Source organism: Marmota flaviventris, chromosome 18, assembly GCF_047511675.1.
Source record: "Marmota flaviventris isolate mMarFla1 chromosome 18, mMarFla1.hap1, whole genome shotgun sequence".
Classification (NCBI taxonomy): Eukaryota; Metazoa; Chordata; class Mammalia; order Rodentia; family Sciuridae; genus Marmota; species Marmota flaviventris.
Window position 1 is genome coordinate 37,498,266 of NC_092515.1, and position 26,826 is coordinate 37,525,091.

Consider the following 26,826-nt stretch of genomic DNA (forward strand, 5'->3'; position numbering starts at 1 on the left):
GGAAGATCCCTGATGGGACATTAGAGCAAGTGAGTCACACCGTGAACAAGTAACAGGGTGAGGTGAGGTGGGCTGGGAGGAGGGAGACCCACTCACTCATAGAACCCAGATGAGTGCTGGGCAGCTCACAGAGTTACCTAGTTTCACCCACGCTGTACGCTGGGTGTTGCCACCGCCCGTTCCATCATGAGGAAAGGGAACCAGAAGCCAAGGAGTTGGCCCCAGCTCTTACCAGGACGCCTCAGAGCCCACATCTGACTCTCAGTTTTACCACTGCCACCCTGCTCCTAACATTGCCCCTTAGGCACTTCCCCCAAATGCAATACTGGTTTCTCCCAGGGGCTCTGGCAGAGTATCTGTCCCCAACTCAGGACAGCAGGGTTTTTGTCTGAGGCGGTAGACCCCATGCTCAGCAGTTCTCTCCTACACCCAGGCCCCTACTTTCAGCCACCAACACAAAGCACTTGAGCCCCTATTTACTTGATGTTTTTCTTTAAGTCATTTCACTTTGGGGGGGTATAAGTGCATTTTAAAGGACTATTTCATATGACTAGGGTAAACAGAACTCTGTACTAGTTGCCATAAACAGAAACAAATCAGAAATCAACAGCATGCAAAGCCAACAACGTCATTCAAAGCTAGCTAGACATTTTCTCTTTGTTAGAAAGGGACGTGGTTGGCACATCCTTGTTCAGAGCAGCAGTAGCCAAAAGGTGGAAACAGCCCAAGTGGCCCTCTGCAGACGCGTCCGTCGGATGAAGGAACATGGCATATTCGTACAGTGGAATATTAAAAGAGTCAACGTTCTGGTGTGCTCACCATGGGTGAAACTTGAGGCCATTGTGCCTGGTGACATAGCCAGTCACCAAAGGACAAATACTGTACGATTCCACTCGAGGGAGGTACCTAGAATAACCAAATTCATAGACAGGAAGTAGAATGGCGGTCTCCATGGGGTTGGGTGAATGGGGAGTTTTTGTTCAATGGGGACAGAGTTTCAGTTTGGGAAGATGGAAAGTTCTGGTGACAGCCACACATCAGTGTGACTGCACTTCATGCCACTGAACTCTATACTTGAACACGGCTAATGTGGTGAACTTCATGTGATGTATATTTTATCACAATAAAGATATAAAATTAGGTATCTTATTTTTGAGGTCTAATAAAAGACAGAAGAGCATGGGGGGGCATAAATGAGTGTTAGAAAGAGGCTACATACAGCTGGGTGCAGTGGCACACACCTGTAATCCCAGGTGCTCGGGAGGCTGAGGCAGGAGGATTGCTAGTTCAAAGCCAGCCAAAGCAACTTAGTGTGGACCTAAGCAACTCAGTGAGACCCTGTTTCTAAATTTTATATCATATATATATATATATATATACACACACACACACACACACACACATACATATATATCCAAAAAATGGCTGGGGATATGGCTCAGTGGTTAAATGCCACTTAGTTCAATCCCCCGTACTAAAAAAAAAAAAAAAAAGAAAGAAAAAGAAAGAGGCTACTACACAGAGGCCCCTGATTGAGAAAGACTTGGAAAGTCGAGGACTTGTTCATGGTGTGACTCAGTTGCTCTAATGTCCCACGAGGGACCTCCCTTTCAGTCTTTTGCAGATCACCAGGCTGAGCAGCCCTCCACAGGGAGACTTCATTAGGGATGGCATGTGGCCCTCCATCTTGCCTGGGGGACTGGGCAGGGCACTGGCATGCCTCCCTATGCTTGGCTTCCAGACGGTTTTGTGGGGCAGCAGAGGCAGAGAAGCCTTCTGGGAGGAGGTGGGACTTGAGCTGAACCCCTTGGGTGGAGAGGAGTCTGTCCAGGACTGGGTGTGTGTGTGTCATCTCCCTGGGATGGAGCAGGGAGATGGGCACCACCAGAACTGGGTGGGAGCAAGTTGGATGGGTTAGACTGAGAAGGCAATAGGGAGCTACTGCTGGCTTTTGAGCAGGAGAGTGTCTAGGAGTGAGTGCCAGCTGGGGGGTGCAGGGCCAGGTAACCGGCACTCCCGGCCGAGTCAGGGCACAGTGAGGCTCTACAGATGCAGCCTAGGACACAGATGGGCTGGCAGGGGGCAGGCCTCTTCCTGGCCCCTGAGAGTAGCTGTTCAGGCTCCCATGTAGTGTGAGAAAGCAGGACACTGGTGATTTAATCCTAGAGGTGCCAGGAGACTTCAGACGGGAAGAGCCTAGAGGTCAAGTTCTGGGTTATGGTCAGAGAAAACCAAAGTACAGTGCCTGGGGGTGTAGCTTAGTGGTAGAGAGCTTATGCTGGGTTCCCTCCTCAGTACCACAACACAACGAAGTACCAAGAAAGGCCAGGGCTGAGCAAGTCACCCAGCAGGGGTGTGGCCACGGAGTCAGGACGCGGTGCACTGGGGTTCTTGCAGTCTTTGCACTGAAGCTGGGGCTGGGGACATGGCTGCCTTCTGAAGAGCGGCTCCTCTCTCCTTCCCTGCAGAGCCACGGGGCCACCATAGAGCCTTCTGTGCTAGGGCTCATGCTAGAGGGCTAAAGAGGGTGGGACAGAGAGGAGGGAGGCCGCGGCGCCTTTCTGGTCTCTCTCTGGCTGCTTCTCCATCTTCCTCTGGGCATGGACCAGCACATTCTGTAGCTATGATTTCCCCAGGGAGTCTGGGTGGGGACCAGGCAAGAGTCAGCACCCTATCTCCCCCTAACTCTGCTGCCAGGGAGCTCTGCTGCCTGGGAGGCCCTTCCCTGAGGGTTCTGCTACTGGGTAACATAGGGCCAGGTCGCCTTCTCTTTGGGCCTCAGGTTCCCCCTGTGTGTGAATCATAGTGGCCTGTGAAGCACATCCGGTGACTTTGCCAGGCTTGTGGTAGATAAGCCCTGCACGAACCCCCACCCACGGGGGGGGGGGGGTACCGTCATCATCTCCAGAGAAGAAACTGAGGTTTGGAGAGTTGGGGTTCTTTGCCCCAACTCACCCAGCCCGAACGGTGGTACTTGCACCCAGGCAACCAGAGCCAGCCCTGGCCTGAGGTCCCTGCCATCGCCAGTGGCCTGGATTCTCAGGTCAGGCGGGGCTCCCTCTGCCTTTTCTGCAGGTGGAGAAACTGAGGCCCAGGGAAGTAGTATGGCTCCCCCAAGGGCGCAGAGCAGAGGTGCTCTGCACAGCCAGGTGACCCAGACCTCATGCATGCCTGCAGAGGGGCAGCTGCCCCGGAAGTGCTGCGGGGGCCCGGGGAGGGCTTGGCGAGGCCATGGGCCGGGAGGAAGCAGAGGCTGTTACGGGGAAAGAAGAAGTGAGGGGAGCGCTGTGCGGTGTGGGGCGTGGAGAGGTGGGAGAAGGGAGAGGCGAGGGGCGTGGGGTGCGCAGAGAGGCCGCAGCAGCCTCCCGACTTCCCCTTCTTCTGCAGAAGCAGCAGGACGGCAGCGAGGCAGGGCCAAGAGGCCAGGCAGCAGCTTCCAGGTTCGTGCTCTCGGGGACTCTCCTCCCTCACCAGCGGCGCCCTGTCCTTACCCGCTGCTGGATGTGCCTTTGCCAAGGTGGGACTTGGGGACCTCCTAGGAGCAGCCGGGACCCATCCTCTTTCCCTTTTTGGGAGACAACTCCAAGTCTGGGGGAAAGTAGAGACCTGTTTTTAGAAGAAGCCATTTGAAATGAGAGATTAAACACTGGGTCCAAGTCCTCGTGGCCTCTCGTGGGCTTGGGGAAGTTACCGGACTTAGCTTCACTGGACCTCGGTTTCCTCATCTGTGAAACGGGTTAGCCTGGTTACCTGAAGTGATGGGGATGAGGAACTGTCTGTCTGGTCCCCAGCATGGGACTGGCACTCCAGGATTGAAAAGATTCCTCTCCAGGCACCCTGGATTGGAGTCTGGGGACATCGTGTCTCGGGGACACGGCCCTGGGGATGGCTGGGTCACAGACCCCCTGCTGGGTTCTGCTTGTGGCCTTCCTTTACTCATCTATGAAAGGGGCTGATAAGAGCATCTCACAGGGCAGTTTTACAGAGACCACAGTTTTGCTTCTCTTCTGGGTCAGGAGGCCTAAACGGGGACTCCAGGTGGTGTTTTGCAGAGGTGGCTGTTTGGCGGAGGCAGGTGGGGCCCTGGGCAGGAGCTTGACTGGTTCTGCAGGCCCTGGTCCTGTGGGGAGAGGCTGGGCTTGGGGACCAGGACCAGGTCTGGGGAGGAAGGCAGGGCTTCCCAAGCCTGGACCTGGGTTAGAGCCTGGTTCCCAGGAGTGCGGATCATAGAAATAGTTGGTTGAGTCAGTCTCTCTCTCTCTCTCTCTCTCTCTCTCTCTCTCTGGGAAATAAGTCTCCTTGATGGTGTCATTTTACAGATGAAAAAATCTGAAGCCCAGGGAGCCAAGATTCCTCTGCCCAGCTTCCCTCGGCTGGGCACTGAGTACAGGAGCTGGTTATCAAGTTCACGTCTTGGGAAGGCTCTGTCCTGTGTCACATGCGTCTCATTTTTCTGTTGGCCTGAATAGCTTTGTATTTGTCCAGACAGCAACTCAGTTGCCCAGCCATCTTGGGGAGGCTGCAGCATGCAGGGGGTAGAGCGGGGACTTGGAATTGGGAGACCTGAGTGGAGTCCCAGCTTGGCCACTGGCCTGCTGCAGAACCCCAGGCCAATGCCTCTCTCCTGGGGTTCAGCTTCCTGGCAGCCTGTTGGAACCGTCTTGGAAGTCAGGGAGAGGGATTTCTACTTCTCCAAGGGCTCCAAGCAGTAAATTTCAGGGGAGGAACCTGGATGGCCCAGGGTGTGGGTGATGTGCATGGCGCCCCTCTGAAGGGATAGGAAGGGCACCTGGAGGTCACATGCAGAAGTGAAGATGGTGGTTTGCCCCTAGGAAAGGGGGCAGAAGCCACGGCTTCTATTTGGGGTGCTTGGGGGAAGGGGTCACTTCTGCTTTGGCCTTGATTTCTCCAGTTGTGCTGTGGGGTTAGGCTCCTCCTCCGTGCCTGCCTAGGAGCAGCATGGAAGGGCCTTGGTACCTGGCCTTAGAGGATCCAGACTCTGGAGGTCAGATCCACTTGCCTGCTGGTCCTCAGTTTTCCAGGGGTTGGCCAGGGGTCGGCCAGGGGTCTTCTATACTATTAGGTCCTCTTCTACTGAGGCCTCTGCTTTCATACCTGAAATATTTCCCATTTGTTCATTCAGTTGTTTCCCCAACCCATGTCTTTTCGTCTTTTCTCTGAGGTTCTGGGAGGGCAAGTAATCACACAGCCAAACAAAGCCAAAGAGCCAAATAAGTGAGAACCCAGCACTCTGACTCCAAAGACTCCATTTCTCTTTTAAAATGAACACATATGAATAAATAGTATTAAGAAAAATGGGTGACCATTTGGGGAAAAAGTAAAATCAAATCTATTTCTTGAATTATCTCCTAAGACCAATGAGACAGGCTGAAGATTCCAATGTGAAAATGAAACTATAAAATTACCAGAAGAAATGCAGGAGAATTCCTTTATAACATTGAAATAGGGAGGGGGTTTCTAGCTAGGACTCAAAGTCCAGAAACCCAAAGAGAAAGTACTGAGCTTGTAATAGACAAGGAGCTGATTTTCCTATTACAAAAGAGTTTCTAGAAATTAAAAGGAAACATATAACCCAATAATCAAATGAACAAATGGGGAACTTGCTCTGTGGGAACCGCTTCAGCCCAGCTGGATTGTTTATAAGAGTAAAGGCTAGAACTGGCACAAATGGCTACAAATAGGGACTATTAAATCAATTCTAGCTTATTTCTACAATGTTACAGTATGTGGTTGAAAAAGTGGAGTCTCTCTAGACACTGTTATGCAAATCTCTCCCAGATGTATTTTCAAGCTTAGAAAGCAAAGTGTGGGGCTGGGGATGTGGCTCAGGGGTGCAGCGCCCCTGGGTTCAATCCCCAGTACTAAAAAAAAAGAAAGAAAGAAAAGTGAAACTGGCTGGCTACAGTAGGGTCTGTAATCCCCGAGGCAGGAGGATCGCAAGTTCAAAGCCAGCCTCAGCAAGAGAGAGGCGCTAAGCAACTCAGTGAGATCCTGTCTCTAAATAAAATACAAAATAGGGCTGGGGATGTGGCTTAGGGATTGAGTGCCCCTGAGTTCAATCCCTGGTACCTGCCCTCCCCCCACACACAAAAAACCAAATGCAGGACAATACATAGGGTGGGCTACTTTTTGTATAAAGTGGGGGAAATTCTGTTTGCTTATATCTGTATGGAGAAACTCTGGAAGAGACACGGAATTCTAAAAGCAGTGGTACCTGTGGGTAGCTGGAAATTGAGAGGGGGCGTCTTCAGGGTGGAGGACTGCTTTGCATTTCAGATTTTTGTATTTGTTTATCAAATATAAAATATTCGAAAGACGTGAATTTCTAAACTATTCGGAGTAAATGCAATTTGAGAAATGTATAATTACAATTTTGGGGGAGAACATGAGGAACTGTCGACAAGGAAAACAAAGGGGAGATTATGATCTCCTCTCTCAGAAGCGACTCCTGCCTGTTCTTGGATGTTTATCCTGCTTTTGCACATGTAAGAAATAGGATTTTGGGGGGCTGGGGTTGTGGCTCAGTGGTAGAGCACTTGCCTGGCACGTGTGAGGCACTGGGTTCGAATCTCAGCATCATATATAAGCAAATAAATAAGTAAAGATCCCTCAATAGCTAATAAAAATATTTTTAAAAAGAAATAGGATTTTTGGGCCAGGATGGGATTACATTGTTTTGCAACATGCTTTTTGATTTTTAGAAGCAATATGTTACTATTATTTTTTCTATGTTAACAAATAGTCATTTGGAGGATTGAAAAGAATCCTAAGTATTAAACTGTTTTTTTTTTTCCTGTTGTGAAGGTTATAAGCAAAGACTCATAGCAAATTTATTTGGAATAGCCCCAAATTGGGAACAAACCCAGCGTCCCTTGAATGGATGCATGGTTAAAACAAACTATGGTACATCCACACGAGATACAGCTCAGCAATATATTTTTAAAAAATACATTTGAAAAAAGCTATTGATATGCACAACTTGGATGGATCTCCAGGGGAATTATCCTGAGCAACAGAAAAAAAGCCAATACAACATCAAAACCAGGAAAGTAACTTTGGTACAATTTGCAGACTTTGTTCAGAGTCTGCTAGTTTTATAGGCACTCATTTATGCATGTGTGTGATGTGGGTGCCTATTTAATTCCATGCAATTTTATCACATGTGTAAATTCCCATAGCAGCCACCACAACGAAGACACAAAACTGTTCTGTCACCACAAGGATCCTTGTGATACCCCTTCATAGACATGCCCGACCTCACCCAGGGCAACCACTAATCCTTTCTCCATCTCTATAATTTTCATTTCAAGCATGCTATGCAAGTCAAATCATATAGTGCGCTCCATCTTGAGATTGGTTTTTTCTTCCTTTTTTTTTTTTTTTGCTCTGGAGAATTCCCTTGAGATCCATCCAAGTTGTATGTACCAATAATTGTTTGTTTGTTTTTTTTTTTTTTCAAATTTATTATTATGAGTATTTTGGTACAGGGATTGAACTCAGAGGCACTCGACCACTGAGCCACATCCCCAGCCCTATTTTGTGTTTTATTTAGAGACAGGGTCTCACTGAGTTGCTTAGGGCCTTTGCTTTTGCTGAGACTGGCTTTGAATTCGTGATCCTTTAGTCTCAGCCTCCTGAGATGCTGGGATTACCGGCCTGTGCCACCGTGCCTGGAAAATTTATTATTTTTTATATTGTTGAGTTGTATTTCATGACGTGGATATACCACTTTCCATCCATTGAAGGGCATTGGGGGTCGTTTCCAGTTTGGGGCTGTTATGAATTAAGCTGCTATGAATGTTCATATACTGGTTTTCTTGTGAGCATGGGTTTTTAGCTCTCTGGGATAAAAGCCTAAGAATACATTGCTAGGTTACGTGGTAGGCACACGTTAGGTTTTATAGGAAACTGACAAACTGTTCCAGAGCAGCGGAGCTCTGACTTACTGAACTGTTCCTCCCTTGATGGAAGATACATTGTTTTCAAGTCTTTCTTGTTGTAAACAGTAGTATTCTAGGTATCGTTTTTTAAAAATTTACAAAATGTGTTATATTTTCCACTTCTACTTTTTACATATCCCAGGCACTTTAGAACATCTATAATGTCTAGCTATTTTTTAAAAAAATATTTATTTATTTATGTTTCTTTAGTTTTAGGTGGATACATTAGTTTGTTTTTATGTGGTGCTGAGGATGGAACCCAGTGCCTCATGCATGTTAGGCAAGTGCTCAACCATTGAACTACAGCTATTTTCAGGAAAGTACTTAGCATTTTCAACTACATATATATTAATGAGGAATACAATGTACTCACAAAACAATGGTGATCGTTGTAGGAGAATGTCTTTTACACAAAACCTATCTGGCACAAGAGCTCCTTCTTCTCACCATCAAAGTCTTCTCCACGTCCTCTAACCCACTGGACAAGATTCCTAGAGGCGGTCTAACAAATCCATTTCAAAGTCTCGTCCCAAAGACACTTCTGATTTTTTAAAACAAATGGGCATTTACAAGATGTTATTTTCTAACTCAACCATCCGAGGGCAACCTCTTTGCATTTAGAATTTCCAGATGTAGTAAAACTTTTGAAAGGTTGGGGAGCAAGTTGAGAGCAGCTTTTTCATATTCTATGTGAAGGCCTTCGACAAACAATAGTAAATCTTCCCAACGAGTGGTGGGCATGGTGGACATTTCCAATCGGGTCAAACACGGCATGTTCCTCTACCTTTTCTCCCTTTGTTAGAAGGAACACCAACTGCCTAAGAGCCGCCAACCTTTCCAGAGTCTCAGGAGTGGAAGTGCCAGATTCGCGGGTCAAGGTCAAGGTCAAAGTCAAAGTGGGTCTTTGAGGGTCAAGGTGCAGTCTCCCGGGAACAGGTGCTGGTGCTGGCGTGCAGGTTGCTGGCCAGGCTCATGTAGTCCCCGTGCGTTGCAGAGCGGTCGCGGAGGGCCCTGCGCCGCTGGCTAACATGTGGCTGGGCTTGCCGCCATCCACAGGCCTTCTCAAATTCTAGCCTTTATACTCCAAGATACCACTTTTTTTGGAAGGTCACACCTATTCTTTGGAGCAAAGTTCAAGTACAAAGCCTTTCTTTCCTCCAGTCCTTACCCATCACGTCCCTGTGGAAGCGCCTGACATTTAAATCTGAATAATTCTAAAAATTTTTCTCTTAAACCTATTTGATTCTTCCATCCACAGCTGTTTTTCCTGAAAAAAAAAAAAAAAATGATGCAGTATTTGTCACCACTTCCTCACAAACCGATCACTGGTTTATCCAATCTGCCATCTAGCATTTAGCCTGTGAGTTTAGCCCGATTGCATTTATTGTAATGGTTGATGTATGTGGACTCGGTTTTTCCCATCTTCCCTTGTCCTTCCAAATACTTTATGTAAATTGCTTTTTGTTTGATTTGGTTTGGTTTTTGCTTTCTTCTACTTCTCTACTACATTTCAGCACCAGGGGCAGACGGTGTTTTTATTATTAGAAAAGAGGGAAAAATAAACGGGGGAAATGGAACTATACTAATGCTGTTGAAACAATGTAAAACTAAATTCTAGAAGCCCCAGTTACACACCAGCATAACGTTAATTGCAAATCTTTCTTGTCTATTCATTATATCAAAGTTAGCAAACCTCTAATTTTCTTACTAAAGTTTCACAGTATATTCTACTTCCTCTTTTTGCATAAAAGTTATACTATTTAAATATATATGTATATATTTATTTATTTATTTTTATATGGTGCCGAGGATTGAACCCAGTGCCTCACATGTGTGAGGCAAGCGCTCTACCACTGAGCCCCAACCCCAGTCCATATATACTATCTGTTTTTATTACTTTAGTGTTGCCCTTGAAACTTCACCGAAAATATTTAGCATACTAAAGTCTAATGTTATTTAATATATTAAATCCATTCATCTTTTTTTGAGGAGTGGGTACCAGGGATTGAACTCAGGGACACTCCAGCACTGAGCCACATCCCCAGCCCTATTTTGTACTTTATTTGGAGACAGGGTCTCCCTGAGTTGCCTAGCACCTCACTTTTGCTGAGGCTGGCTTTGAACTTGTGATCCTCCTGCCTCAGGCTCCCCAGCCACCTGCCCAGCTAATGCATCCATCCCTTTTGGGGGTGGTGGTGCTGTGGGATTGAACCCAGGTTCTTGTGCATGTGAGGCAAGCACTCTACCAACTGATCTAGATCTCCAGCCCTAATCCATCCATCTTTGAACAAGTCAGAGCCTTAGAATACTTTACTTCCAATCCCTCCCTCCCAAATCCATGCTCTGATTGTCCAGCCTAAACATTTTTGTGGGTATTTATTCCTGGCTCACACGATTATTTCCATAGGGTACAGTCATAAAAATGAATTTCCTGAGTCAAAGGTTATTCAGAATATGACTTTCCTATATGTCACCAAACAGTCCCCTCTATGATGGGACTCTCGAGTCTCAGGTGGGGATTGGAGGATGGGCCTGTCCCTACAGCCTCTCTCTGGGTGCTGACCTTTGCGAGTCCAGTGGTAGAAAATGAACGCTCCTGTCCTTAACTACCTCCCTGGGCCACTGCCATCAGCAGGCGTTTTGAATTTGGGGGCTCTCCCTCCTAGAAGCCCTGGGAATTTTCTTCCTCAAGAGAGAAGGAAGGTTAGCTCTCCTGCCCTCTCCTCCCTTCTCCATTTTGTCTTCTCTGACCTCTCAGTGTGTTTTTGGTTTGATTTTCTAATATCAGGTTATAGAGGTATACATCATATACAATAAGATGCTCTCCTTCTTTTTTCGGGGGTACTGGAGAGTTGACCCAGATGTGCTCTACCACTGAGCCACATTCCCAGCCTTCTTTTATTTTTATTTTGAATCAGGGTCTGGCTAAGTTGCTGGGCTGACCTGAAACTTGCAATCCCTCTGCCTCAGCCTTCTAAGGTGCTGGGATTACCCACATGTGCCACTGTAGCTGGTTTCAAATTTGCCTTATTGGAGAGTAGTCTAATGAGCTTTGATAAATGTACGCAGGCGTGTATAAACATATATTACAATCAAGATATAGGACATTTCTATTGTCTTGAAAAGTTGCCTTGTGCCATTTTGTAGTTAATATCTTTTCCTTGCCCCCTTGACAACTACTGATCTGGTCTCTGATCCTAATGCTTTTACTTTTCTAAATGGTCTTGTAAGTGGAATCATAGAATCTTTGTGTCTGGCTTCATTCACTTAGCCTTGTGATTTGGAGAGTCACCAAAGCATTGACGATTTCAGCCATTCATAACTGTTCCTTGCTGAATAATATTCCACTGTATAGATATACCACAATTGGCTTTCACCAGTTGATGGAAATTGTATTGTTTCCAGATTTTGGTTATTATGAATAAAGCCGTTATGCCTGTGGAAGTCTTCAAGTAAAAGATTTTTTCATTTTTCTTGGGTAAATACCTAGAAGTAGAATTGTTGGTTTTAAGGTATGTGTATCTTCAGCTTTATTGGAAACTGCCAAGCTGTTTTCAAAATGGTTGTCCCATTTTGCATTCCTTTCAGAAATGGGGAGCATTCCAGATCTTCTATATCCTCCACAACACTAGACTTTCCCAGTTGTTTTAATTTTATTCATTCTAGAAGGTGTGTAGCAATATCTCATTGTGGTTTTTATTTGCATTTCCCTAATAGCTATTAATATTAAGCATATTTTCATGTGTGTATTTGCCATCTTTTTTAGTGTAGTGACTATTCAGCTCTTTCCCCATTTTAATTGGATTTTTTTTCTTATTAGTTGTAAGAGTTCTTTATATTGTCTACATACAAGTTGTTGATGTTTTTGTTTTTTAGTCAGCTATTATGTTTGGAAATATTTTCTCCCAGACTTGGCTGGTCTTCTCATTCTCTGTATGTAGTAATCTTCAAAGAACAGAACTGATGACATCCAAATTACTATTTTTTTTTCTCTTACGGAGTGTGTTTTAGGTGTTGTTTCTAAGAAATCTTTTCCTAATCCAAGGTCAGAAAGAATTTCTCTCTCTTTTTTTTTCCTACAAGGTTTATAGTTTTCATTTTGTATTTCAATCTATGGTCCATTTTGAGTTCAATTTTGTATGTTGCAAGTTGTGGATCCAAGTTCTTTTTTATTTTGGCATTGGAGAGCCAAATGTTCCAGAACCACTTATTGAAGATTATATCTCTCCATTGAATTACCTTTGCATGTTTGTCAGAATTCAATTGATCAAAAAATAATAATAATACAAATTTTTAAATAAATCAATACACAGATATATTTTTGGACTCTTCTGTTTCACTCATCTGAATGTCTGTCCTTATGCCAATAACATGTTGTCTTGATTACTATAGCTTTATGGTAAGTGTGACATTGCCAGTGACTTTGCCAGTGTGAGTCCTGTGGTTTTTTTTTTTTTTTTCAAAATATTTTCACTATTCTAAGTCCCTTTTTTTCCTTTATTTTATTTTATTTTTTTTTTTTAGTAATGAGGATTGGACCCAGGGGCACTCTACTACTGAACTACACCTCCAGCCCTTTTAGTTTTATTTTTGAGACAGGCTCTTGCTAAGTTGCCCAGGCTGGTCTCCAACTTGTGATCCTCCTGCCTCATCCTCCTGAGTTGCTGGGATTACAGGTGTGCACCACTGCACCTAGTGACAGTTTTTTCCTTTCAAGTGTAAATTTTTAAAAAATGTTCATTTTTTAGTTGTAGTTGGACACAATAGCTTTATATATTTATTTATTTTTATGTGGTGCTCAGGATCAAGCCCAGGGCCTCCCATGTGCTAGGCAAGTGCTCTATCACTGAACCACAACCCCAGTCCTCAAGTGTAAATTTTAGAATCATCAGTTTCTACAAAATATCCTGCAGAAATTTTGATTGGGATTGGATCTATATTCCTGAGGGACATTGCTCTTCACTTCTTTTTAATTTTCTTTTCCTGAAATGCCTATGGCTGTGAAAATATGGGCCTCTTGAAAGTTTGGAAAACTTCCAACGTTATTTCTTTTCTGAAGGACTTGGCTTAAGATTGTTATTATCTCTTTCTTTATAAGAGTTTCTTTAGAGGAGGTATTATCATTTCCTAAATGTTTGGAAGAATGTTCTGGTGAAGTCTTTTGGGCTTAACATTTTCTTTTTTTTTTTTAATCTTTTTTTTTTGAGAATTTTTTAATATTTATTTTTCAGTTTTCGGTGGACACAACATCTTTGTTTGTATGTGGTGCTGAGGATCGAACCCGGGCCGCACGCATGCCAGGCGAGCACGCTACCGCTTGAGCCACATCCCCAGCCCCTTAACGTTTTCTTTATGGGAAGGTTTTTAGGTTATGAATTTTAATTCATTTAATAAATAAAGGACTATTCATATTTTCTACTTCTTTTTGAGTAAGCTTTGGTAATTTGTGTCTCCTTCAAGAATTTTTTTTTTGTTTTGTATGATGAATATAATTTGTTTTTTAAATATTTATTTTTTAGTTGTGGTTGGACACAATATCTTTATTTTATTTATTTTTATGTGGTGCTGAGGATTGAACTCAGGGACTCACATGTGGTAGGCGAGGGCTCTACCGCTAAGCCACAATCCTAGCCCAATGAATATAATTTGTTAAGCCTTACATTGTTAATATTATTTCCTGACCCTTTTCAGTGCTGGAGATGGAACCCAAGGCATCCTGCTTGCTGGGCAAGTGCTCCACCCCTGAGCCACATCCCCAGCCCCTCCCTTAACTTTTTATTGTCTGTAGTTCTGCAGTGGTAGACCCTCTTTTATAGTTGATATTGGTCATTCTCCCTCCACCTTTTTTTTGGCTAGAAATTTGTCAGTTTCATTTATTTTTTCCAATAACCAACATTGAGGTTCATTGATTTGTCTTCATTTCTTTTTAATTTTCTATTTCACTGACTTATGTTCTATATAATTTTCTTTCCTTCTGCTTACTTGGTGCTTAAATTTTATACTTTACCAAGGTAGAAGCTTAGATCAGTGACTTGAAATCTTCCATCATTTCTAACATAAACGTTTAAGGCTCTGCGTTTTCTTTTCTTTTTTTTAAACTTCATGCTTTTAATTTTGTATGAAATTCTACAGTAACCAAGTTTACTTTCTATAAAGGTTCACTCTCATAACAGGATCTCAAAACCTCAGGTTCAAATTTAGGTAATAAAATAACAACTTTGGTTTTCAAGTGGTTTAAAATTTTTTTTAAATAATCACAGAAGCACTTACATTAATAGCAGCATCTCACAAAAAGGGGGAAGAGCAGTAATCAGCTCAGTTAGGGACTACAAAGTAATGCCATTCAAGAAAGGACAAAGGAAGAAGAATGACAACTATTGATCATTAGACCACTAATGACTTCCTCAGCCACAGAGCTGTCTCCAGAATCTCGTTATAACTGATATTTTAAGTTTCTATGTTTGCAGTAAACCTAGATCTAGTTACCACAGGCTTTGCACAGACACTTTTGGGTTATAAGGTGATTCCAACAACATACTTAATGCATCTATGCTTGGTAAATATTTCTCAAATAAGTCCATCAAAATCTACATTTTCTTTTAAGCATTGCTTTAGCTATAGTTTCCCTTGTGATTTTGTTTTAACCCAGGGTTACTTAATAGCTTGTTATTAATTTCCTTGTATTATGTTATTAATTTCTATTTTAATTTCCTTGTGGCCATAGAACTTACTTTGTATGATTTTAGTCCTGTTAAATATAGATTTATTTTATAGCCAAGTGTACAGTCTGTCTTTGTGAATGTTGTATGAATACCTGAGAAGAATGTGTACTTTGAGGTTGTTGGGTAGACTGTTCTATAAACACCAATAAGATTAAGTTGATTGACAGTGTTGCTTATGTCTTCTAGTTTTGATTTTATATCTACTTGTTCTATCAGGTACAGAAAAAGAAATATTACGCCCTGCAATTATAGTTGCTGATTTGTGTGTTTCCGCTTTCAGTGGTATCAATTTTGAAGCTCTGTTATCAGGTGCATACATATTTAAGATTTTTTTGGATGATTTTTTTATCCCTTTAGCCTTATATAATCTTTAGTTTTTAGTTTTGGGTACTGGGTGGGTTATGCCCCCAGCCCACACCCCTTCTGTTTTTTCAAAAATTTTGAGAGTGAGTCTCACTGAGTTGCTGAGGCTGGCCTCAAATTTGTGATTCTCCTTCCACAGACACCTGAGTAACTGGGATTACAGGCATGTGCCACAGCTCCTGGCTCTAGTCCTGTAGAATCTTTATCCCCAATAATATTTCTATTACTTTTTTGGATGTTAATCTAACTATTCAATTTTAATTATTATTGCTGTATCTGGTTCCACCATTTTACATTGAATTTATTGGTATCTTTATATTTAATATGTCTTTCTCATAAATAGTAAACCTTGGGTTTGGCTTTCAAAATCTAGGCTGATAATCTGCCTTTTAACCAGAGCATTTGGTCCATTTATTTTTAAATTTAATATTTATATATTTATATGTGTGTGTGTGTAACTTTTTGAATTGGGAATTGAACCCAGGGGTGGTGGAGCTATGTCCCCAGTCCTTTTTACTTTTTGAGACATGGTCTTAAATTGCTGAGGTTGGCCTTGAGCTTGTGGTGATCCTCCAGCCTTAGCCTCCTGAGTCACTGGGATTATAGGTGTGTGCCACTGCACCTGCCTTGGTCCATTTATATTTAGTGTAATTGTCTCTATAACTGGGTTTTAACCTACCATCTTGCTATTTATTTTCTCCTGTCCTGCCTATTCTTTGTTCCATTTTCTTCTTGCCCTGTCTTATTTTAGAGTGAGTATTTAAATGCCCATTTAGTTCTTTTTGCCCATTGATTGACTGGGTTAGTTGTTTTTGGTGTTAAGTTTTTCTGAGTGCTTTGTGTGTTCTGGACATTAATCCTCTGTCAGAGGAGCAGATGGCAAAGATCTTCTTCCATCCTGTGGGCTCTCTCTTCATTCTCCAATTTCCTTTGCTGTGTAGAAGCTTTTTAATTTGATGCCTTCCAATTTGTTAACTCTTGGCATTGTGTCCTGAGCTTTAGAGATCTTGTTAAGGAAGTCACTGTCTGCACCAATATGTTTGAGAGTGGAGCCTGTGTTTTCTTCTAGAAGTTGCTAAGTTTCTGGTCTATTTCTTAGGTCTTCGATGCACTTTGAGTTGACTTTTGTGCGGGGCAAAAGATAGGCATATACATAGAAGAATGTAGAAAAATTAAATGATTTTATTTCTATGATTGTCTTATCATCTTATCTTACTGTTTTCTTTTTCTAATGGTTACTCTTGGGTTTACCATATACATATTTAACCTTCCACGACTGACCTTCAAATAACCTTGCAACACTTAACATACAACATAAGCATCTGACAACAGAATAGTCCATGTTCACGCTTTTGCCATTTTTCTTCCACATTATTACGATCTCCACAATATGCCTGCACTATTACCGATATAAAAATTAAGGGGTTTTTAATTTTATTTTGTATTTAACACATTTTTACCAAATCCAACACTTTTCATCTCCTTGTATAGGTCCAGATTTCCATCGGGTATAATTTGCCTTCTACCCTAGGAACTTCCTTTGGAATTTCTCTCAGTTCAAGTTTGTTGGCCATGAATTCTCTAAGTCCTGGCTCATCTGAAAAAGTTCTTATTTGGCTTTCATTTTTTAAAAGATATGTTCACTGTGCATAAATTTTAAGATGGTGGGTTTTTCTCGAAAGATATGCTGCATTTTCTTCTGGCTCGTATAGTTTTTGATCAGAAGTCTTTCCTCGTCCTTACTGTTTATCCTGGTCCACCTGGTTCTTGTTCTCCGGATGCCCTTCAAGATTTTCTTTCTTTTTGCTTTTGCGGCCACACGTCTATGATGGGACGGGGTGTGTTTTATTTAGATGCATCCTTCCGGGTTTGGCAGAGCTCCTTGGATCTATGGTTTGTTCTTTTAATAATTTAGGAAAAGTTTTAGCCATTATCTCTTCAATGTCACTCTTTTATTTCTGTTGTTTTTCTGTTTCTATTTCTGTATCTTCTCTGCCCTCTCTACTCCCAAGACTCCAATGACGTACATATTGGGATATTGACTTTTGTCAATATTTAATTTTCACTCTTGCTCTTCATGTCTGTTACAGTTTACATGTTGAAAGTCCCCTGCAAAGCCCCTGTGTTAAGGGCTTTCTATCCAGGGTGGTGCTCTGGGAGGTGATGGAAATTTGAGAGATGGGGTCTACTCAGGGGAGACTATGGGATTTGATCCTTTCCTCCTTTCTTTTTTCTTTCGATCTCTTACTCGTGATGTAAGCAGTTTTGCTTGTCACGTCCACCTACCATGATGTGCTGCTTTGCCACAGGCCCAAAGTAATGGAGTCAATGCATCATGTCTTCTAATTCTGATTTTTTAACTTCTAAAACTGTGAGTCAAAGGTAACCTTTTTCTCTTCATAAGTTTTTATCTCAGGTATTTTGTTACAGTATTGGAAGGCTGAATAACACAGTGTTTCAACCAGGGTAATCTATATTGCTCTATCTTCAGGTTTACTGAGCTTTACTTGGCTGGGTCTGGTTTGCTGATAAATCCATTGAAAGATTTCTTCATCGCTGATATGGAGTTTTCATTTCCATCACTTTTACTTGGCCATCCTTAGTAGTTTCTATTGCCTCCTACAATTTCCCGTATGTTCTTGGAATTCATTTTTCTCACTACATCTTTTATGTCTCAATAATGGCTTCCTTTTCTTCCTTCCTTCCTTCCTTTCTTTCTTTTCTTTTCTTTTTCTTCCTTCCCTCACTCCCCCTTTTCCCTCCTTCATTCCTTTCTTTCTTTCTTCTTTTCATGCTGCAGATTGAAACTAGGGCCTAAGCCAGCAACCACTCTACCACTGAGTTACCTCCCCAGTCCTGGGTCCCTTTTTATTTATTTATTTTTTAAGTGGAGTTAGGGACTGAATGCAGGGATATCCCACCACTGCCCTTATTTATTTGAGACAGGGTCTCTCCCAGTTGCCCAGGCTGGCCTTGGGCGATGGTCCTGTCTCAGCCTCTCCAGTAGCTGGGATTACAGCTGGGTGCCCTGCACCTGGCTAGCCCAGGCCTCTTCTTTTACTTGGTTTTATTATGTGCCACGGAGTCCCTGACTGACCTCCAGGCACTGAGCATAAGAGGACAGTAGTGGATGAGTCAAACCATATTTATTCCTAGAAATGGGCATATTTTGTATCTGTGGCTTTAGTAGAGGGCATTGAGTTGATCGAGTCTGTGGTTGATTCAGGTTTTTCGTTGCCATAGTTACCGTCTGCGCACCACGGCTGTTACTTTGTGCTGAGCACCGGGGCTTGAGTCCCCGGGGATTTTCTCGGTGTCCCTGTTTGGTGCTCAGCTTTGCACAATGTGACACCGACGGGCTCTCCGTCCGGGTTCTAGCTCCTTCCCCAGCTTAGTCTGCGGTTGCTGGTCCCCTGGTGCAAGTTCTGTGGTGGGGGCGGCGGCTTCTTGTTCTCCTGCTCTAGTTTCGGTCTTAGACATTCAGACGAGAGCCCAGGAGGGGGACTGGCCAGTGTTCCTGTTTTTCTCCAAACTCAGTGCAGGTGCGGGAGTGCAGGCAGACTTCCTGTCCCCCACCCCAGGGAGCCACCTGGGCCTGATGGGTGGGAGGTCCTGAGCCGCTGGGGGCCTGCTCCCGCCCCTGCCTGACAGTCAGGATGCCGGCGCCGGTGGCTGTCCTGCTCCGGCCAGTGTCCAGAGGCTCTTACCATCCATGCAGGGTGGGGGCGGGGCAGTTTCTGTTCTTGCCCGAGAGGGACCCGGTGTGGGAGTCTCCCAGGAGAGCCAGGTCCCCAAGGCACCGGCACCACCTTGAACTCCGCAGACCCAGAGCTCAGGCGGCACTGCTGCCGCCTCCCTGGGTCCTTGGCAGGTCCTGCGTGCCCTTGTCACCATGGGGCCTCTCTCAGGCCCCGCCCCTTCCAATCAGTCTCATCAGCTCCCTGGGGAGGACTGAGGGAGGGACTGTCTGGAGGTCTGGACCCCTTTTATTTATTTATGTATGTATTTAATAAATGTATAACTAAGTTTTTTTTTTTTTTGGTAGTTGTAGATGGACAGCATGCCTTTATTTTATTTTTATGTGGTGCTAAGGATCGAACCCAGTGCCTCCTACGTGCTAGGCAAGTGCTCTGCCACTGAGCTGTAGCCCCAGCCCTGAACTCCTTTGAAATCTGGATCTCTCCGGATGCTAAGCTGCCACTCTAGCCATGAAGAATTCATTAAGATTGAGACAGGAGGATAGCAAGGTCGAGGCCAGCCTGGGCTACTTAGCCAGACTCTTGTCTCTAATTAAAAAAATATAAGACCCAGCAGCTCGGGAGGCTGAGGCAGGAGGGTTGCGAGTTCAAAGCCAGCCTCAGCAATTTTAGCGGGGACATAGAGCATCCCTGGGTTCAATCCCCAGTTCTGGAAAAAAAAATTCTTCCAGATATGGATTGTTTTCTTCTGGTCTCCTCTTGGGCAACTATGCTTTCTCCGCAGAGTGTAGAAAGGGGAAAGAGTTCCTCTCCATGGCACCTGGGCACCACCTTGAACCTGTGTTCCAAATACTCTCAGAAACCAGCTCGGTGGGTTGCCCTGGACCTCAGCCCTCGAAGGGCTCAACAATGGATCAGTAAATTGTTCGGCTTTTTTCCACCGTCACGGTGGAGTGACATTCTGTTGTGGCTCTCTATATCCAAAGTGGAAGTGGAAATCATTTTAATATGCCTTTTACACAAGGAGAAACAACCTTCCTGTTCAGTGTTGCTATGACGACTATATAAATCTTAGTTCTTGGAGGAATCCCTTCTGGAGCCTTCTTTTTCCCTGCCCCTCGGGACAGGGTGTGCCCCAGTCGAACCCAGGGCCTCGCATGTGCTAGGCGGGCTCTCTACCGCAGAGCCACAACCCCAGCCACCCCGCCCATCCTGTTCTTAACCATCAGCCTCTTGGCACAGTTTCTGGGGAGCAGCTTCACGGGTCCTGCGGTGGGGATTCCTGTATATCGTGTATTCTTTTGTGGTTCGCTTCCTCATTTGGTTGGGGTGCATCCTCCAACAACTTTCTGAGAAAGGGCGCCTGTGTTGAAATATCCAGTAATCCTTGTTGGGACGATTTACATTTAAGAGTGCAGCACTAAAAACTCCATTGCTTGTCTGGGCTTGGGGGACCGGGAGAGCTTTCCCATCAGTTAGATCTTGGCCATTTCATTGAGGAACACCGAAATGCTGGTAGCCTTAGGATACTCTCCTTGGAACAGTCAGTTTAAGCAGTTTCTTGGTTCCTGTTAGAAGATCCTGACCCAGGGCAAGTTAATGTCAGGGAGGGACTGACTTAGATGTTGCTTGTTCCCAGTTCCCCCTGGATGAGGTGGGGGGCTCTATGGAGTTCCCAGAGAGTCCACTTTATGGGAGGGGTGTCTTAGGCGGAGCTGTGGATGGCAGCTGTTACCCAGTGATCAAACATTCTGGAGTCACAGAGACCCTGCTTCAGGCACCTTCAAGCAAAGCGAGACCCTGCCCTCCCAGCCTCAGCCTCCTCATCTGAAATGCAGGCGTAGTGAGGAGCTAAGAAGATGCTGCAGGTCCCAACCCCGGGACATGCCAGGCTCCTGGAAGAAGTCAGAGGTGGCTCTTTTACCACATTGATGGTGGTATGTGCACGTTTTCCAGGGCAGGAGCTACTTTTGGAGAGACCTGGCCACAGGGCATGGATGGCTGCAGGACCCTTTTCGTCTGCCTGTGCTTTCTGATTTCTCAGGGCAGGATCTCAGGTAAGAAGGCTCCGCTGGCCGGGTCAGACCCCATCAAGGCCCAGGGCTGTGCTGTGGAAGGCCGAGGGCTCGAACCCAGGCAGATGGAAAGGGGGCCACTAGTCCTCTTGGGGGCAGCAGCTTGGGTGAGTCTCTGGCTGGGGATGTGAGGTCCAGAGGCCGTGGGCCAGGGGGCAGCTGAGGGTGCAGGCTGAGGGGGAGGACGGTCTTGCCCCCCATAGAGACAGAGCAAGAACTCCTGAACTGGATGCGGAACATGGAGCAGGCCAAGGGCCGGAAGCTGACTTCTCCTGCTCGGTGAGTGGTGTCCAGCTGAACCTCTCGGTCAACTGTGCTCCTGCCCCAACTGTACCTCGAATTAGTGCCCAGGCCTGGTCCAGTGCGGACTCTCTCCTTCTTTCTTTTCTTGTGGTGCTGAGTGTTGAATCCGGGGCCTTGCACAAGTTAGGCAAGTCCTGTATCACCGAGCAACATCGAGACAGGGCCTTGCCAAGTTGCTGTGACTAGCCTTAAATTTGCAATCCTCCTGCCTCAGCCTCCTGAGTTGCTGGAATTATAGGCCTGCACCTCGGTACCAGCCCAGGGTAGACTCTTAACTGCATTTGTCAGGTTGTGTTTATCGAGAAACCACTGTGTGCCTGACGCTAGGTTCTGGAGATGGAAAAGAGACATGTCCCTGCCCTCCTGGAGTGTTTTGTCTAGGACAGGGGCCCTTAACCATAGATGTCATAAAACCAAGTGGGTCTCTGCCTTTTCCTAGGCAGGGACTCTAGGACTGTGGCTGGAGCCTCCATGGTCTGTGACTCAGTGACCAAGCAGCTCTGGGTGAGAGGTCAATGCTGGTGACTGACAAGGGCTAAGAGCTGCCACTAGGAAGCACAGAGATACATCTCTCATTAGGGGGAGCAGTCAGGGAAGGCTTCCTGGAGGTGGTGACAACAAACTGGGACCTGAAGAGGAGTCAAGTAGGAGAAGGAGATGGGTGGAAAGCCAAGGTCAGGGTGTGACAGGGACACTGCAATGGTCTGGAGTGGGAGTGACAGGCTGGGGCACGGGAGACCCTGCACTCGCAGGCCACCCACAGCTCTCTTTTGCCCCCTGGCCGCGTGTCGGGCCCTCAGGCAGGTGGAGGGCCTGGAGCAGAGGCTGCTGAATGCCAGCTTCTACGGCGACAACCTGACCCTGGAGACGCGCACCATCCAGTCTCTGATCTTCAAGCTGGGCTGCGACTTTGCTGGCCTCGCACTGAGCAGCCACACTCTGGAGCAGGTCTCGCAGGTCAGAGGTGGCTGGGAGAAGGGGTGGCCCGAAGTCCTGTGGGAGTTGAAGGTCCGCACTGTCCCCAGGCTCCGCCCCGAGTGGCTGAAGCTGCCTCCTCTGTAAACTGGGAGCGTGGGCACAGCAGGAGGGGAGGCGCCCATGGCCCCTGAAGGACGGTGTCTTCGTCCCCCTTTGCCCAAGTCAGATGGAGGTGTGTCCCTCGGGTGGCAGCGTTGGGAGAGGCCAGGGAACCTGGCTCCGCTAGTACCTGTGTGATCCTGGCTGGATGCCTGGTTGGTACGGTGCTGACCTGGCTCCATGCTCAGGGACCTCAGTTGGGTGGGGTCCAGAACCCGAGCTCGAGGCTGGAGCCATGATGGACGCTGGGCCCTGGGGCCGGGGGAGGGGCAGTCCGAGCTTTGCCAATGGAGGCCCCGGAAAGGAACTGCAGAGGGTGAGGCCCGGAAGGTTTGGTGGGGAGTGGGGACAGCAAAGGCACTGGGGCCAGGCCCGCCCGCAGGCCCTGGACACCGGGCTCAGCCTGCCTGTGGCCCTCCGCAGGCCCGGGTCCCGCACGCCATGCAGTTTCCCGCAGAGCTGACCCGAGAGGCCTGCGCTGCCCGGCCCCGGGAGCTGCGGCTCATCTGCGTCTACTTCTTCACGACCTACTTTTTCCAGGTCAGCAGGTGGTGGGTGGAGGAGGGCAGGTGCCAGCCCCTTTCTGGGGACACTGCAGGCCACTCCTGGCCTCTGAGTGGGGACCAGCCCACAGTGCAACCTTGGCCTGCCACTGGCCCTTACTGGGCCTCAGTTTCCCAACAAGCTGTAGGGAGGTGCCCTCACAATCTGCAAATTAAACCTAAGCAGGCTCGTAGGTGTGCGCCTGTGTGAGAGACAGACACCGAGGCACAAGGTCCCTGCCCTCGAGAACCCTGTCTCCACACCTGGACTTTGGGGATTTGTTGGGTGCAGTGGTGCACACCTGTAATCCCAGCGGCCAAGGAGGCTGAGGCAGGAGGATCGCGAGTGAAAACCAGCCTCAGCCAAAGCGAGGTGTTTAGCAACTCAGTGAGACCCTGTCTCTAAATACAAAATAGGGCTGCGATGTGGCTCAGTGGTCAAGTGCCCCTGAGTTCAATCCCGCGTACCCCCCACCCACCCCGCAAAAAAAAAAAAAAAGATCTTAGTGATTCAATGTTAGCGAGAGGTTGATGACAACCACAAAATGACGGATGAATGAAGGTGGAGGCAAAGTTTTCCCAAGGGACAGTGCCAGGGGAATCTAGAGAAGGTGCCACTCAACCTTGTCTTTGAAATTGAGGATAGGTGTGAGGTGAGGGCTGGAGGGTGGAATGCGTTAAACAAATGGGCAGCGCGCCCCCTGGTGGTGGGTGAGAGGATAGCCCCAGGTGGTGGGAGGAGGGGCTGGGAAAGAGGGCTCTGGTCTCCCCTGGGCCCTCAGCCCTTGGTCTGTCCGCTGTCCTTCCAGGATGAAAGCAACTCATCCCTGCTCAACAACTATGTCCTGGGGGCCCAGCTGGACCACAGCCACGTGGACAACCTCACCGAGCCAGTCAACATCAGCTTCTGGCACAACCAGAGCTTGGTACTGTTGGAGTACCCCCCTTTCCACCCCACCCCTGCCCCTCTGTGGGTCTCCTGTTGAACACTGGTTTGACCAAACTCAAACCTGAGGAGCCGTCACATTCTGAAAATTCCTACTAAGGAGATGAGAAACTTTCACTCATTGCATTCTTCAGGATTCTTTCTGTTGCTAATGATAGAAGACCACCTCAAGCCCGCTTAAGCACAAAAGGGAATTCTTGGCTCACGACATGTCCAGGGGTGATCCACCTTCAGACATGGCTGGATCCAAGGACTGACACAGTACTCTTATGGGTCAGTCTCTCTCCATCTCTCAGCAATTGTTTCCTGCCTTGGCAAGACGGGTGCTAATCAGGCGGGCTTCCTTTCCCTCTTTCCAGAGGGTCTACCTTACCAGTGCCAATCAGGATCCAGGGTCCTAAAGGTTCAGCTGGGTCATGTGTCCATCCCTGAACCAGTCTCTGTGCCCAGGGGGATGGAACGTGTGGATTGGCCCCACCTGGGTCACGTGGGGTGGAGGAGTGAAAACCCTCGTAGTGGAATAGGGGGAAGGGCTGCCAGGTGGACACAGCCCAGTGCCCTGTTTCCCTGTCCCTGTCCTTGCTGAAAAGCTCGGAGCCCTGTCCTCTGGCTCCATGTCCCTGCGGCTTCACCAGAAGTGCCCTGGACCTTCCTTCCCTGCTCAGGGCAGTTCCCTCCCCCTGGAGCAAACGCCCTACCTCCAGTGTCGTGGAAATCGGGCTGGAGGCCTCGGTGCCCCGCCTCTGGCCCTTCCTCTGCGGTCTCCAAGGCACTGCCCAGTGTGGCTGGAATGAGTCTCTCCCCCTCTGGGCCTGGGTCTGGGTCATCTGTGGCCCTCACCAGTGGGAGATCGGGGACCGCTGGCCATGCCAGAGGCCAGAGCTGGGCCTCAGGAGGCCCCGCAGACTTTCATTTTGCACCAGCCTCGTAACCTGGGCATGAACGACCCTATTTTGCAGACAAGCAGACTGAGGCTCAGAGAAGCCTAGCGTCTTGCCCAGGTCCCTCTGAGAGTCCCTGGTGGGTGTGTGGTCGGCATCTGGGACTGCCCCATGCCCAAGGTCGGCCCGTGCCCCGTACGTGTTGGAGGGAGGCAGCGGAGCCTGCTTTGCCCCCGGGACGCTCAGACCCTGAAGTCTGGCCCCTCGCTGCTCCCCCGGGACTGACCCAGCATCTCCCCTCAGGAAGGCTACACGTTGACCTGTGTCTTCTGGAAGAAGGGAGCCAGCAAGCACCACTGGGGGGCCTGGAGCCCCGAGGGCTGCCGCACAGAGCAGCCCTCCCCCTCCCAGGTGCTCTGCCACTGCAACCACCTCACCTACTTTGCTGTTCTCATGGTACGTGTGCATCCAGGCTGGGCGAGGGAGTCAGAGCCACACAGGGCTCCATGCCCCTGGCAGAGGGGCAAGGCAAAAGCTGGTATAAGGGAAAGAAAATCCAACTCAAGTGGGCTTAAACCACACACACACACAAAGAAACTTAGGGGCTCATGTTCCTGAAAAGGTTGGGCTATGGAGGCTTCAGGCATGGCTTGGTCCAGGAACTGAATAGCACTGAGACAGGATTCTCTCTCTTCAACTGTGTTTGATCCGTGCTGGCTTGGCCCTCCAACAGGGTCTCCCCACTGGATAATAGGGCTGCCAGCAATTCCTGGCTCATGCCCTGGGAGCTTTCAGGCCAGTGGAATAAAAGCCTTTCTTACCCAATTCTGCCAACTAGTCTTGGGACTGAATCCTGTGGCTTGATGTGTATCATGTGCTCATCCCTTGAGCCAGTTGCTACGGGCAGGAGGAGGAAGGCTCGGATAGGCCAGGCCTGGTAGCCCGTCCACACATGGGGTGGGAGAAGTGGGGCCCCTTCCCACAGGGGCACAGAGAATGGGGGAGGGGTATTTGCATGGGGGGGGGATGGGAGTTTCTGGGGGAAAGTCACTACATCTGCCAGGGTGGCTGGGCTTGCGGGGAAGGGACCCTCCGTCAAGGTCCGGGAAGGGCAAGTCCACTCTCCGGCTCCAGCCCCCTCCCTCCCGCAGCAACTCTCGCCGGCCCCGCTCCCCGAGGAGCTGCAGGCCCCCCTTGAGTACCTGTCCCTCGTGGGCTGCAGCATCTCCGTGGTGGCCTCGCTGCTCACCATCGTGCTGCACCTCTATGCCAGGTATGCCCCTGCCTCCGCGCCCAGTCCGTCCCCGTCTGCTCGGCTTCCTCCTGGTCCCCACCCGGTCTCCTAGGGCGGGGCCAGGAGGCAGGGGTCACAGCGCACGCAGTGGCATCACTGTGCCGCCCAGCGGGTGGCGCTGCCTGGTGACATCCCGCCCGTGCTCCCACCCCAGGAAGCCGAGTGACGCCGTCACGCACATCCACATGAACCTGCAGGGCTCCGTGCTGCTCCTGAACGTGGCCTTCCTTCTGAGCGCCACGGCGGCCGTGGCCCCGGTGCCTGGGCCCGCGTGCTCGGCCCTGGCGGCCACGCTCCACTTCGGGCTGCTCAGCTGCCAAACCTGGACGGCCATCGAGGGCTTCAACCTCTACCTTCTCCTCGGGCGCGTCTACAACGTCTACATCCGCAGATACGCGCTCAAGCTGGGCGCCCTGGGCTGGGGTGAGCTGGCCTGCCCACTTAGGGGTCAGCGGGCCCAAGTGGCCGCTCTGCCACCCCAGTGTCTCTGTCAACACACACAGTACACCGCTATCTCATCACCATCTGCACCTCCACCTCCACCGTCAGCCCCACCAACTCCTCTAACCACCATTACTACCTCCACATCACCTCCTCCAGCTCCACCAGTATCATCTCCATCAGCACTATCACCTCCACCTTCAACCCACCATTACTACTACCACCACATCACCACCTCCAGCTTCACCTCCAACACACCATCACCACGACCATCAGCTCCAAACCCTCTCCAATCGACCATTACCATCACCATCACCACCTCTATTTCCATCACCATCACCATCATCACTTCCAACACCACCATCACCACCATCACCACCACCATCACCCCCATCAACTCCACTTCAACCATCATTACTACCACCACCACATCACCTCCAGCTCCACAATCACCACCTCCACTTCCACCTCCAACACCATCACCATCACCTCCACCACCACTATCAGCCCCACCAACCCCCCT

General features: G+C 47.8%; 1 protein-coding gene across 5 annotated transcripts in view; it reads left to right on the top strand.

Annotated features, from left to right (window-relative positions):
* Positions 1 to 3,089: 3,089 nt before the first annotated feature.
* Adgrg5 (adhesion G protein-coupled receptor G5) overlaps positions 3,090 to 26,826 on the top strand; it is a 33,468-nt gene continuing 9,731 nt past the window's right edge. For 2 of the 5 annotated variants that reach the window (XM_027939215.2, XM_071604857.1), the window contains exons 1-10: positions 3,090 to 3,309; positions 3,388 to 3,517; positions 20,701 to 20,801; positions 21,023 to 21,098; positions 21,923 to 22,079; positions 22,623 to 22,739; positions 23,551 to 23,667; positions 24,872 to 25,024; positions 25,720 to 25,841; positions 26,017 to 26,285. In XM_027939215.2, coding sequence (XP_027795016.2) covers positions 3,105 to 3,309; positions 3,388 to 3,517; positions 20,701 to 20,801; positions 21,023 to 21,098; positions 21,923 to 22,079; positions 22,623 to 22,739; positions 23,551 to 23,667; positions 24,872 to 25,024; positions 25,720 to 25,841; positions 26,017 to 26,285 — 1,447 coding nt within the window. In that variant the 5' untranslated portion in view covers positions 3,090 to 3,104. The remainder of the gene's footprint in view (positions 3,310 to 3,387; positions 3,518 to 20,700; positions 20,802 to 21,022; positions 21,099 to 21,922; positions 22,080 to 22,622; positions 22,740 to 23,550; positions 23,668 to 24,871; positions 25,025 to 25,719; positions 25,842 to 26,016; positions 26,286 to 26,826) is intronic. The other 3 variants (XM_027939219.2, XM_071604859.1, XM_027939218.2) reach the window with 3 other exon arrangements.